General features: G+C 41.7%; 1 protein-coding gene and 1 long non-coding RNA gene across 3 annotated transcripts in view; both read right to left on the bottom strand.

The window, feature by feature from the left end:
- Positions 1 to 8,621, bottom strand: part of LOC135361905 (uncharacterized) — a 46,063-nt gene extending 37,442 nt beyond the window's left edge. The window contains exon 1 of the long non-coding RNA XR_010406042.1: positions 8,364 to 8,621. This is a non-coding gene — a long non-coding RNA (uncharacterized LOC135361905). The remainder of the gene's footprint in view (positions 1 to 8,363) is intronic.
- A 2,129-nt stretch (positions 8,622 to 10,750) lies between these two features.
- Positions 10,751 to 12,984, bottom strand: part of MOSPD2 (motile sperm domain containing 2) — a 57,803-nt gene continuing 55,569 nt past the window's right edge. Inside the window, exon 15 of one of the 2 annotated variants that reach the window (XM_045874921.3) lies at positions 10,751 to 12,922. In XM_045874921.3, coding sequence (XP_045730877.1) covers positions 12,785 to 12,922 — 138 coding nt within the window. In that variant the 3' untranslated portion in view covers positions 10,751 to 12,784. The remainder of the gene's footprint in view (positions 12,923 to 12,984) is intronic. The other variant, XM_064573762.1, reaches the window with a different exon arrangement.

Raw genomic sequence — 12,984 nt, 5'->3', positions numbered from 1 at the left:
TAAAGCCAATTAAATACTTTATCTGGTATTAGAATGTTTGGACTCACCAAGGTAAGAGTTACTATGTCCATCTCTCTTGTGGCAACTTCCTAATGAATTCTCAGGGGACATACTGAGTATACTCAATTTTACTCTAAGCTTACTGACTTTAGATATGACTCCTCTATAAGATGTATCTCCACCTTTAATGACTAAGCTCTTAATTAGTTTAAGTGATCCCAGAGTAGTAAATACTGAATTTGAAAGGAAGCTTTGCTTTTTATATCCATTTCTTTTACCTTACCTTTTTAGCAACTTATTAGTTCAGCCACATTAAAAAACAGTTAGATTTTGCTCAAATGTCATACTATTGTTATTGCTCCCAATAATGACCTCATCCCTCTTCACGCCCTTAAAAGGCAGTAGCTTGAAGGAGGGGGAAAGATGGTGGAGGAGTAGGGGACCGTATTTCAACTGGTCCCCGGAATTGAGCTGGATATCTCCCAGACCACTCTGAGCACCCACGAAACCAGCCTGAGATGTAAGAAGATCTGGATCTCTACAGAGTATCGCAGGCGGTTGGTTTTGAGGTATGAAGTGGGGAGCCGTGATCCTGCGGGCAGATATCGGAGGATAAACGGCAGCGGGAAGGTGCCTGGCCCTGGGGATCCTACACCGCCGGTGAGCGACAGCCTCGTGCGCTCCGGACAGGCACAGACTTGCCGACCGGTAGCGGCGGGGAAAGGACTTTAGGGCAGCCCCCGGGGTGGAAACCCGGAGGGTGGGGTCTCACCTGCGAACTGCAGCCCCCCCGGACAAAAACCTGGAGCGGCGGGGCCGCATGGGCGCGAACTGGGAGCGGCTGGCGGTTTTGGAAGCACAAAGGGCAGAGACGTGCCCGACCTGGAGGCAGGACTGGGAGCGCTGCGGAGGGGTGCACAACCCAGGCCGCTGCAGTTTATAGCAGCACGGACAGAAACGGAGACAGTGTGGCCTGGAGGGCTCACTGAAGAACAGACTGAGGTCTCTCTGCTCTGAGGCAGAGGGTTGGAAACGGTCTCTTCTGCTCGGACTCGTGGAAGAGACATGGAAAGCCACCAGGGAAAGGCGCCAGAGAACAAAAGCCCCCAAAACTGATTCCCACTGAACCCATCCCCCCACCACAGGGGCGCAGGGCAACTCCGCCCAAACAGGGTTGCCTGAGTAACAGTGCGGCAGGCCCCTCCCCCAGAAGACAGGCTGGGAAAACAAGAGGCCGGCAACCCTAAGGTCCCAAGAAAACAGGTGCATCTTGCTTGGGTTCTGGTCAATAATTTCGACTCTGTACATTCCCTCAAACACCCATCAACAGAATGACTAGGAGGAGGAGCCCCCCAAATAGAAAAGACTCAGAGATTATGACTTATGCTGCAGATTTACAAATGGATGCAGATATAACCAAGATGTCGGAGATGGAATTCGGGCTACAGTTGTGAAGACAATGGCTAGAATGGAGAAATCAATTAATGGCAACATAGAGTCTCTAAGGGCAGAAATAAAAGGTGAATTGGCAGAACTTAAAAATGCTATCAATGAGATCCAATCCAATCTAGATAATCTAACAGCTAGGGTAACTGAGGCAGAAGAGAGAATAAGTCACCTGGAAGACAATATAATAGATAAAAAGAGAAAAGAGGAGGCCAGGGAAAAACAACTCAGAATCCATGAAAATAGAATCAGAGAAATAAGTGACACCATGAGGCGTTCCAATGTCAGAATAATAGGAATCCCGGAGGGAGTGGAGAGAGAGAGAGGGCTAGAAGATGTATTTGAGCAAATCGTAGCTGAGAACTTCCCTAATCTGGGGAATGAAACAAACATTCGAGTCCTAGAGGCAGAGAGGACCCCTCCTAAGATCAAGGAAAACAGGCCAACACCCCGGCATGTAATAGTAAAACTTGCAAATCTTAGAACCAAGGAAACCATCTTAAGGGCAGTTAGGGGGAAGAGATTCCTTACGTACAGAGGGAGGAACATCAGAATAACTTCAGACCTATCCACAGAGACCTGGCAAGCCAGAAAGGCCTGGCAAGACATATTCAGGGTACTAAATGAGAAGAACATGCAGCCAAGAATACTTTATCCGGCAAGGCTTTCATTTAGAATGGATGGAGAGATGCAGAGTTTCCACGACCGGCAAAAACTGAAAGAATATGTGACCACTAAGCTGGCCCTGCAAGAAATATTAAAGGGGGTGCTATAAAAGGAGCAAGACCCCAAGAGTGATCTACCACAGAAATTTACAGGGACAATCTATAAAAACAACGTCTTCACAGGCAACATGATGACAATTAATTCATATCTTTCAATAATCACTCTCAACGTGAATGGCCTAAACGCTCCCATAAAATGGCACAGGGTTGCAGATTGGATAAAAAGACAGGACCCATCCATATGCTGTCTACAAGAGACTCATTTTGAACCTAAAGATACATCCAGACTGAAAGTGAAGGGATGGAGATCCATCTTCCATGCCAGTGGACCTCAAAAGAAAGCTGGGATAGCAATTCTTATATCAGACAAATTAGATTTTAAACTAAAGTCTGTAATAAGAGACACAGAAGGACACTATATCATTCTTAACGGGTCTATCCAACAAGAAGATCTAACAATTGTAAATATCTATGCCCCCAACATGGGAGCAGCCATCTACATAAGCCAACTGTCAACCAAAATAAAGAGTCATATTGATAACAATACGTTAATTGTAGGAGACCTCAATACTCCACTCTCAGCAATGGACAGATCATCTAAGCAGAAAATCAACAAGGAAACAAGAGCTTTGAATGATACATTGGACCAGATGGACCTCATAGATATTTACAGAACATTCCACCCTAAAACAACAGAATACTCATTCTTCTCGAGTGCACATGGAACTTTCTGCAGAATAGACCATATACTCGGTCACAAATCAGGTCTCAACCGATACCAAAAGATTGAGATTATTCCCTGCATATTCTCAGACCACAATGCTCTAAAACTGGAACTCAATCAGAAGAAAAAATTGGCAGAAATTCAAACACTTGGAAGCTAAAGACCACTCTGCTCAAGAATGTTTGGGTCAACCAAGAAATCAAAGAAGTTAAACAATTCATGGAAATCAATGAGAACGAAAACACATCAGTCCAAAACCTATGGGATACAGCAAAGGCGGTCCTAAGGGGGAAATACATAGCCATCCAAGCCTCACTCAAAAATATAGAAAAAATCCCGAATTCACCAACTAACTCTACACCTTAAAGAACTAGAGAAAAAGCAACAAACGACGCCTAAGCCACGCATTAGAAGAGAAATAATTAAAATTAGAGCAGAAATCAATGAATTAGAAACCAGAAACACAGTAGATCAGATCAACGAAACTAGAAGTTGGTTCTTTGAAAGAATTAATAAGATTGATAAACCACTGGCCAGACTTATCCAAAAGAAAAGAGAAAGGACCCAAATTAATAAAATTATGAATGAAAGGGGAGAGATCACGACTAACACCAAGGAAATAGAAACAATTATTAGAAATTATTATCAACAACTATATGCCAATAAACTGAGCCATCTGGATGAAATGGAGGCCTTCCTGGAAACCTATAAGCTGCCAAGACTGAAACAGGAAGAAATTGACAACCTGAATAGGCCAATAACCAGTAACGAGATTGAAGCAGTGATCCAAAACCTCCCAAAAAACAAGAGTCCAGGGCCTGATGGATTCCCTGGGGAATTCTACCAAACATTCAAAGAAGAAAGAATACCTATTCTACTGAAGCTGTTTCAAAAAATAGAAACAGAAGGAAAACTTCCAAACTCATTCTATGAGGCCAGCATTACCTTAGTCCCCAAACCAGGCAAAGACCCCATCAAAAAGGAGAATTTCAGACCGATATCCCTGATGAATATGGATTCCAAAATCCTCAACAAAATCCTAGCTAATAGGATCCAACAATACATTAAAAGGATCATCCACCACGACCAAGTGGGATTTATCCCTGGGATGCAAGAAGGGTGGTTCAACATTCACAAATCAATTAATGTGATAGAACACATTAATAAGAGGAGGGAGAAGAATCATATGGTCCTCTCAATTGATGCAGAAAAAGCATTTGACAAATTAAAACTCTTAAGAATATAGGGATAGAGGGAACATTCCTCAAGTTCATAAAATCCATCTATGACAAACCCACAGCGAATATCATCCTCAATGGGGAAAAGCTGAGAGCCTTTCCCTTAAGATCAGGAACACGTCAAGGATGCCCACTCTCGCCACTATTGTTCAACATAGTACTAGAAGTCCTAGCAACAGCAATCAGACAACAAAAAGAAATAAAAGGTATTCAAATTGGCAAAGAAGAAGTCAAACTCTCTCTTTTCGCAGACGACATGATACTTTATGTGGAAAACCCAAAAGACTCCACCCCCAAATTACTAGAACTCATCCAGCAATTCAGTCATGTGGCAGGATACAAAATCAAAGCACAGAAATCAGTTGCTTTCTTATACACTAACAACGCAACTGTAGAAAGAGAAATTAGAGAAATGATTCCATTTACAATAGCACCAAAAACCATAAGATAGCTTGGAATAAACCTAACCAAAGAGGTAAAGAATCTATACTCTGGGAACTACAAAACACTCATGAAAGAAATTGAAGAAGACACAAAAAGATGGAAAAATATTCCATGCTCATGGATCAGAAGAGTAAACATTGTTAAAATGTCTGTGCTACCCAGAGCAATCTATACCTTCAATGCCATCCCGATCAAAATTCCAATGACATTTTTCAAAGTGCTGGAACAAACAATCCTAAAATTTGTATGGAATCAGAAAAGACCCCAATTGCCCAGGAGATGTTGAAAAACAAAGCTGGGGACATCACGTTGCCTGATTTCAAGCTCTATTACAAAGCAGTGATCACCAAGACAGCATGGTACTGGCACAAAAACAGACATACAGACCAATGGAACAGAATAGAGAACCCGGATATGGACCGTCAACTCTATGGTCAAATAATCTTTGACAAAGCAGGAAAAAACATGCAATGGAAAAAAGACAGTCTCTTCAATAAATGGTGCTGGGAAAATTGGACAGCCACATGCAGAAGAATGAAAGTCGACCATTCTCTAACACCCTACACAAAGATAAACTCAAAATGGATGAAAGACCTCAATGTGAGACAGGAATCCATCAAAATCCTAGAGGAGAACATAGGCAGTAACCTCTTTGACATCGGCCACAGCAACTTCTTTTAAGATACTTCTCCAAAAGCTAGTGAAACAAAAGCAAAAATGAACTTTTGGGACTTCATCAAGATAAAAATCTTCTGCACAGCAAAGGAAACAGTCAACAAAACAAAGAGGCAACCCACAGAATGGGAGACGATATTTGCAAATGACACTACAGATAAAGGGCTGGTATCCAAGATCTATAAAGAACTTCTCAAACGCAACACCCAAAAAACAAATAATCAAGTCAAAAAGTGGGCAGAAGATATGAAAAGACACTTCTCTGAAGAAGACATACAAATGGCTAACAGACACATGAAAAAATGTTCATCATCGTTAGCCATCAGGGAAATCCAAATCAAAACCACATTGAGATACCACCTTACACCAGTTAGAATGGCAAAAATGGACAGGGCAAGAAACAACAAATGTTGGAGAGGTTGTGGAGAAAGGGGAACCCTCTTACACTGTTGGTGGGAATGCAAGTTGGTACAGCCACTCTGGAAAACAGTGTGGAGGTTCCTCAAAAATTTAAAAATAGAGCTACCCTATGACCCAGCAATTGCACTCCTGGGTATTTACCCCAAAGACACAGATGTAGTGAAAAGAAGGGCCATATGCACCCCAATGTTCATAGCAGCAATGTCCACAATAGCCAAACTGTGGAAAGAGCCGAGATGCCCTTCAACACATGAATGGATAAAGAAGATGTGGTCCATATGTACAATGGAATATTACTCAGCCATCAGAAAAGATGAATACCCAACTTTTACAACAACATGGATGGGACTGGAGGAGATGATGCTAAGTGAAATAAGTCAAGCAGAGAAAGTCAATTATCATATGGTTTCACTTATTTGTGGAACATAAGGAATAGCATGGAGGACATTAGGAGAAGGAAGGGAAAAATGGGGGGGGGGGAATTGGAGGGAGAGATGAACCATGAGAGACTATGGACTCTGAGAAACAACCAGGGTTTTAGAGGGGAGGGGGGAGGGGGAATTGGTTAGCCCGGTGATGGGTATTAAGGAGGGCTCGTACTGCATGGAGCACTGGGTGTTATACGAAAACAATGGATCGTGGATCACCACATCAAAAACCAATCATGTATGGTGACTAACATAACATAATAAAATTAAAAAAAAAAAAAAGGCAGTAGCTTGAGTCATAGAGTTAGAATATTGGAAAAGTGCCCAAAACACATTTTTGACATTTATTTTATGACAGAGAACAGTGATTTGGTATTTGACTCAAGTTGCTCAAGCACATTTGCCTATTAGCGGGCAAAAGCAATTCAGGGCAAATCTAACTGCAAATAGTAATTGTACTGAATGAATCTGTATGCTAGTATTAGAGCGAGGGCTTGGTGCAGAAAAGGTAGAGGAGTACTGGAGTGGGAAAGACAAATGATTCACTTCTTTATTATTGTCCCAGATCCAGCAACAGGGGACAGGCATAATATTAGGAGTTTGGAGGTTTCTTGCAGTCAGAAACAAGAAGACCTACATAGAAGGGGAAATCAAGTCTGAATTTGTGAGGCAATAGCAAATCCATGCAGGGCAGTTTTAGAGGACTTCCAAAAACTAGTGAGATTTTTCAACACACACACACACACACACACACACACACACACGAACCCACAGAGCTCTAGTATTGCCTGAAAATTTGCAGGGAACTTTCTGGAATAATAGAATTCAGTGTGCTGGAATTTGATCCAAAGTAAATTGGACAGTACAAATGCTGGGAATCATGATGTGAGTTTCTGTAAGAAAAGGATTTTCCCCCTTTCTTAGAGTTTTAACCTTCTCATGTAGCTAGATTCACAGAGCATATTTATGTCCAAGAAAACTAATTTAATTAAACTAATTGAAGTGAATGGGTTATTCTGAAAGAGAAGAGAAAGTTGAAAAACTGTTTTCCACTAGAGCTTTGTTTACAAAAGCACATAATTACTGGAAGTCCCCTTTGCCCTAGCACAGTTAATCCATTGTAAGAATGTATCTGGGGTGTATAATGAACAAATGTTGAAAATACTGGCTACACACTTTCCCTTAAGTTTATTTATAAAAGTCTGAATACATGTGTGCACTGAAGCTATGAGACTGGAGAAAGCCAACTGGGATAGAGACCTACTGTCCCCATGCCTGTCATTTAGTGCCTAACATAATTCTAGGCTATTTTCTTGTGCAGGACATCTGTGAATTCAAAGCAGTTAGACTGGGTAAGGTTGGTTTAGCTTTCTGACCCTCTATTTCCCGATCTGCAAAATGGGGGGACTAGATTGGATGAGCTTGCAGATTCCCACCCAACACACCCTGTGTAACCCTCTCCCCTTGAGTGGGGGCCAGAGCTAGTGGATGTGATGGGATAGCACTTTCATAATCCAAGTTAGCTTATATAGAAGAAGGGATTTTGCGGATATAATTAAGATTCTTCATCAGTTACCTCTGAGTTCATCAGTAGGGAGATTGTCCTGGGTGGGCCTGACCTAATCAGGTGATCCCTTAACGGGGCCCTCCCTGAAAGAAGAGATTTGAAGTGAGAACAGCCATGTTGTGTACTGCCTATCCAGGAGGCCATTTAGCAAAGGCCTGGGAGTGGCCTCTAGGAGTTGAAGAGCAGTCCCCGGCTGATAGCCAGCAAGAACTTGAAGACCTTAGTCCTACAGCCCCAAGAAAAAGGATTCTGCCAACAACCTGAAGGCACTTGGAAGTGGATCTTGATCCCGTTGAGCCTCCAGGGAGGATGCAGTTGGCTGACAGCATAGCTGTAGTGTTGTAAGACCTTGAGCCAAGAACCCAGCCCCATTGTGCCAGGCTCGACACATGCAAACTGTGAGATAATTTGTGTGGTTTTCAGATGGTAGATTTGTGGTCATTTGTTATATGGAAACAGAAAACTTAAATGCTCTAATTTTATTGAACACAAGACTCCTTGAGGTCACTAGACTGTGGCTGAGACAACTTTGGGCCACACAGCTAGTAGATGCCCTTCTCTGGAGTGCTAGATAAACCTCTGACAAGGCTGAGGATGCAAGCCAAAACCCTCCATCCAAGTAAATAGTACATTAACCCATAGGTTTCACATCTTTGTCAAAGTACGGTCTGTAGCTTAGAAAACCAAGAAACTTACTTTTCCAGCCAAGGGTCTTGAGCGGCAATTGTGTCTTGTCACCTCTGCTTCTCTTTAAGTAGTTGATCTTCTCTTTTCCTCTCCTGCTGTTTGGTGACGGTAAAGTTCTCAGACCTGTCCTTTGAACATTTTAAACTATCACTCAGATTGGCTCTGGGTGGTTGTAAAACAGGTAAGCATTAGACTTGGGAGACTAGTTCAACTCTTGGCTCTGAAAGCAACTAGCCACATGACCTTGGGACGAGAATTATTTCTCTGGCCTTGGGTTTCCTTCTGGGTAAAACACAAGACCTTATTATGTATTCCCAGACGGTTGAGGACAAAGGAGCATGGGCCAACTGGTAGAGTTTCAAGAACCACTCAAATTCCCCCTTTAGAAAGACTTGGAAGTGTGCACCTATTTTGCCCCTCTGGGTCAAGGAGATGTTCCTCTATATTCTTGCCCATTGAACCAGTTGTCTCAAATACTTTAACGCGTATATTAGTTTTATTTTGCATGGCAGGGGACACCGGTGGGTAGGATAGGAAGAGAATCTTTAGACAATTCAGAGAGTTAATTTTATTCCACGGAAGGACAAAATTACAAGATATAAAAGTGCCTATGTGGTATTTTTGTTGAATTGTTACACATTTAAGGGAAACTTATGGGTGGAATATTGCGAGATCAATTCCGTGTGTTTGTTCTGAAGGGATGTGGGTGCAATGGTAGAAGGAAACATCTGACCAAAGTGTTTTTTTGGAAGGGATATTCCTTCAGAGGATTCAAGGCAGCCAGTCATCACTACCCTTCTAAAGTATATCCCTTGACCTGAGCACTAGAATTAAGAGTGGGGTAGCAGGAAGGCAAGGGTGGGAGTACAAGGCAGGGAAAAGTTTGGAGAACTGCTGATTGGCTTTGAATGAGGTGGTATATTCAGTGAGATCAACCCAGATGTGGAAAGTTCTAGGAAGCTGGGATGGAAGGTGTTGGGGGCAACAGCAGCAAAGCAAGGCCAGCCTCTTCGGGGCTGCTTCAAGTGCCTTCTTTCCCCTCACTGTCCCACTCGTCCTGCACAGCAGCACTACGAGTATCAGCCTGAGATGGGGAAACTGAGGCCCAAGGAGGTCAATTAACATTGCCGTCACACAGGCAGCAGGTGGTGCGGAGGGCAGCTGCATGCACCCAGCTAGCCTGACTACAGAGCCCTCACTCCTAACTGCCTTTGCCTCCAATGGAACAGACGGGACAACTTCCATTCTGTCTTCCTGGGGCAGGGAGAGAAGGGGAGCCCTGTGCTTCGGGGGGCTGATGCTGTTCGGACATCAGGGAACTTCGAGTTGTTGAAAACTTTGGGGAGAAAGCAGAAGATGGGTGTAAAGGAACCAATCCTTCCCTAGCTGGAACTTTCCCCCCAGGAGCTTTTGTTTCCTAGAAAATTGTATCTTTTAGGAAGGGAGGGCACGGCCTCACAGTCCTGGGCAGATGGGCTGTTTTTCAGTTTAGAAGATGGATCTGTGTTAGTCTATTTTTATGGAGTGGTAGCTATCACGTGGGGGTTATCTTCCAGTGGTGAGGGGACCACACCAATCATTCTCAGGCCCCTCCCAGCCACACCCACACCCTGTGGATGCCTCAGCACAGGGATTGCCTTCCAGGGACCCAGGAGCCAGGTAGGGCTGTCTCTCCACAGCCTGCTTCCTGTCAGGTGGGAAGGTGTACTAGGATTGAGGGGACGTTGGGCAGTTCTGGCTCATGTGGGGCAGCTCTACAGAAGGTTCCACGATGGAGCCCCCAGTCATGACAGTGAGTCCAGTGTTAAGCTTGGGGATAATGGAGAGCTCCACTGAAGAGTAACCAGACCCTGACCCGGGTTGAGGAGAAACGGGACATACAAAGGACAGGTTCACCTGATAACACAACTGTAACTCTGGAAGCTTACAGCACTGTCCTTATAAAAATGCAAAGCAGGTCCAAAAGAAATTAATGGGATCTTTGAAAGGTCAGAGTATGCCGGAGCATTGATTTTAAGATGCTTTATCAATTAGAGACCAGAAGTTTTTCCTGATGATATTTATTTCATAAATGTAATTATTTTTCTAAAACATATTAAAATAGAAAACATGTTCTTTTGATCAATTATACAAAGAAAATACCAATATAGTAATAAAAATACTGAAAATATATGAAAAGCACCAGAATATTAGAGAAATTACACTGGCAACAATTCTAGGAATATATTTTTTTTTTTGCAATTGTACAATAAAGTGCTATTAAATCCAGTCAAAATTAGTGGCAAGATATAAAAACAGTTATGGTATTACTATGAAATTTGAGGCTAGGTTTAACCGCAATTGCATTTTTAGGCTAGTTTCAGATCAAGCTAATGATAGTTTATTTTCATGGAAAGTCTATTAATTTCCATTCTCAAGTGAAAACAATCTAAATCTCAATGTTGATCCCTGGTAATCTGGTCATGAACAGCTAATGACAAGCTAAAAAATAAAATTATTATCAGAGTCCTCAGAGTAATAATCATACAAAGTATGATGAAATAAAATCAAAAGAAGACAGAAGAAAATCAAATGTAAATAGGTGATTAGTTAAGACAAGAACAAAAGTTCAGATGCCTTTGATTTTATCGTTAATTTTCAGTACTCTTGCATAGTCACATTGAATAGACACACAAACATTAACAAGATAGGTTATTCAATGAACTGGCCAGACATCAGGGAAGAACAACTTAGCGAGTCAATGTCATTTTCATCAGAAACATTAAAGGGACACTGTTAGTTAGGACAGCACGCTTCCAATTCTGACCAATGATTTCCTCATTTCTCTGCTGAGGAACAAAAAACATACACAAATACTTTGGGGTTAGAGGATAGTCAAGCCGGGGATGTGACACACACACACAGGGAGATACTACGGCCAGTACTTAGGGTGTACTGTTTCACGTCTGGAGTTGGCAAACTGCAACAGAAAAACCCAAATTAAGACAAAGTTACCAGACCAGTGTCCTTTTAAGGTTTTATTTCTAGGCCAATTTTGAAGGGACTCTATTATATCATTCTTCACAACTCAGTGTTGGAATCATCAGCTTCTCCAGATGAAAGCCGCCAACACCACACTTCAGAAGAAAACATTCTCCAAGCATGGCTCAATCAAAACTCAACATTTATTTAACAGGCAGACTCTTTTTCTTTCATATCAAGTAGATTTACACGTGAACCAACACGGACTGAAACTGGCTGTATAAATGAGAAAACAAACTCTTTTTATCCACCTCTGCCCCTGCGAGTCGTATCATCTTAGGCACTCAGGAACCACCCTTGGGATTACTGTGACAAGGGCAGAAGATCCAGCAAGTCCATCAGCCCCAGTCTGAAGGTGGTACAAGTGGATCATGAGTTCTACTTTTCACTCAGAAATGGACACTTGACACTTGAGTTTTGATTTTTTTTTTTCATGCTTCTAGATCCTCTAGTCTTTTTGTCAAGTTTCCTTCTGGTGGCTGATTTTAACAAGGACCTGAAATGTAAATGAATTCTACGGCTATGCCTCTCAAAAACTAACTTTTCAAAGAAATTTTAACTCGTTTAGAAAAGAGGGTGAAGATGGTACAACATTGGAGTAGGCCTTTCTAATACTGAAGCATACGGGTCAGTGTCCAGCCACCGTGAGCAATGTGACACCGCATAAAAAAGACTGGAAAGTGGGACCGAAAGGATTTTTCTTCTCTGTGCCACTGACAGAATTCAAGGAAAACCCAACCAAACTTAGTTTCCCCAGTTCTACCTAAATGTGAGTATTCATTAAAAAGTCCAAGATTAATAAAAGGCAGACTTTAAGGAAGACAGATAAGAAACAAAGGCTAAAGGTGGTTTGGCATTAAATAGTTTTACATACTCAAAGAATATTGACTAGCATCTGGAAGTAATTCTCAAAATTACAAAGTCATGTTTAAAGAAATTACTCTGTATAAGTATGGTTTTTTCAATATACATGTTCTATATACATAGTATAGAAAAGCTAGTAAGTTGGCTCAGCTATAATGATTTTGTCATTAAAAAAAAGCAGATGACATTTTTGGCTGCAACAAAGCTTGTTACTTACACTTTTCAGTTCAGCTAATGTATATATATAATACAACTTAAACTTCAGAAGTCTTCAAATCGAAAGGAAAAAATAAATTATATCTAAAGTATTAATTTACACACGGCTATGCCTTGACTTGGCTAACTACAGCTATAGTCTCTTATAATCAATTTCTCCAGTGTTTCCTTATTCTAACAGACTTTATTTTCAAGACATGTCCCCCTCTAAGTGCGGCAAATTTCCTTTCAGGAAGCACAGATGTGCGGCACTTTTAGTAGCATGAAGTTCTGGGTCTTTTTCCAACTAATGAACGAAAGAACCTTGTTTCCTACCGAGTGCCACTTCTTTAACTGTACAACAAATAGAAGAAAGAGATGACAAAAGCAAGCAAGAGCATTGTTAAGGAAAGCAGTAGCTGCTGGAACCAGATACAACGCTGAACTTGGTCTTCAAGCTTCCTATTGCTTTCTAGTAAACGACTGAGCTAAAGAGGGAAAAAAGGATGAAAGATTTATATCAGTAAAACAGTACATGAATCATGTAAAC

Source organism: Mirounga angustirostris, unplaced genomic scaffold, assembly GCF_029215605.1.
Source record: "Mirounga angustirostris isolate CCGP_5_RB_7025 unplaced genomic scaffold, mMirAng1.0.hap1 SCAF_11, whole genome shotgun sequence".
NCBI classification, from domain to species: Eukaryota; Metazoa; Chordata; class Mammalia; order Carnivora; family Phocidae; genus Mirounga; species Mirounga angustirostris.
This window is presented reverse-complemented; position numbering and strand designations above follow the sequence as displayed.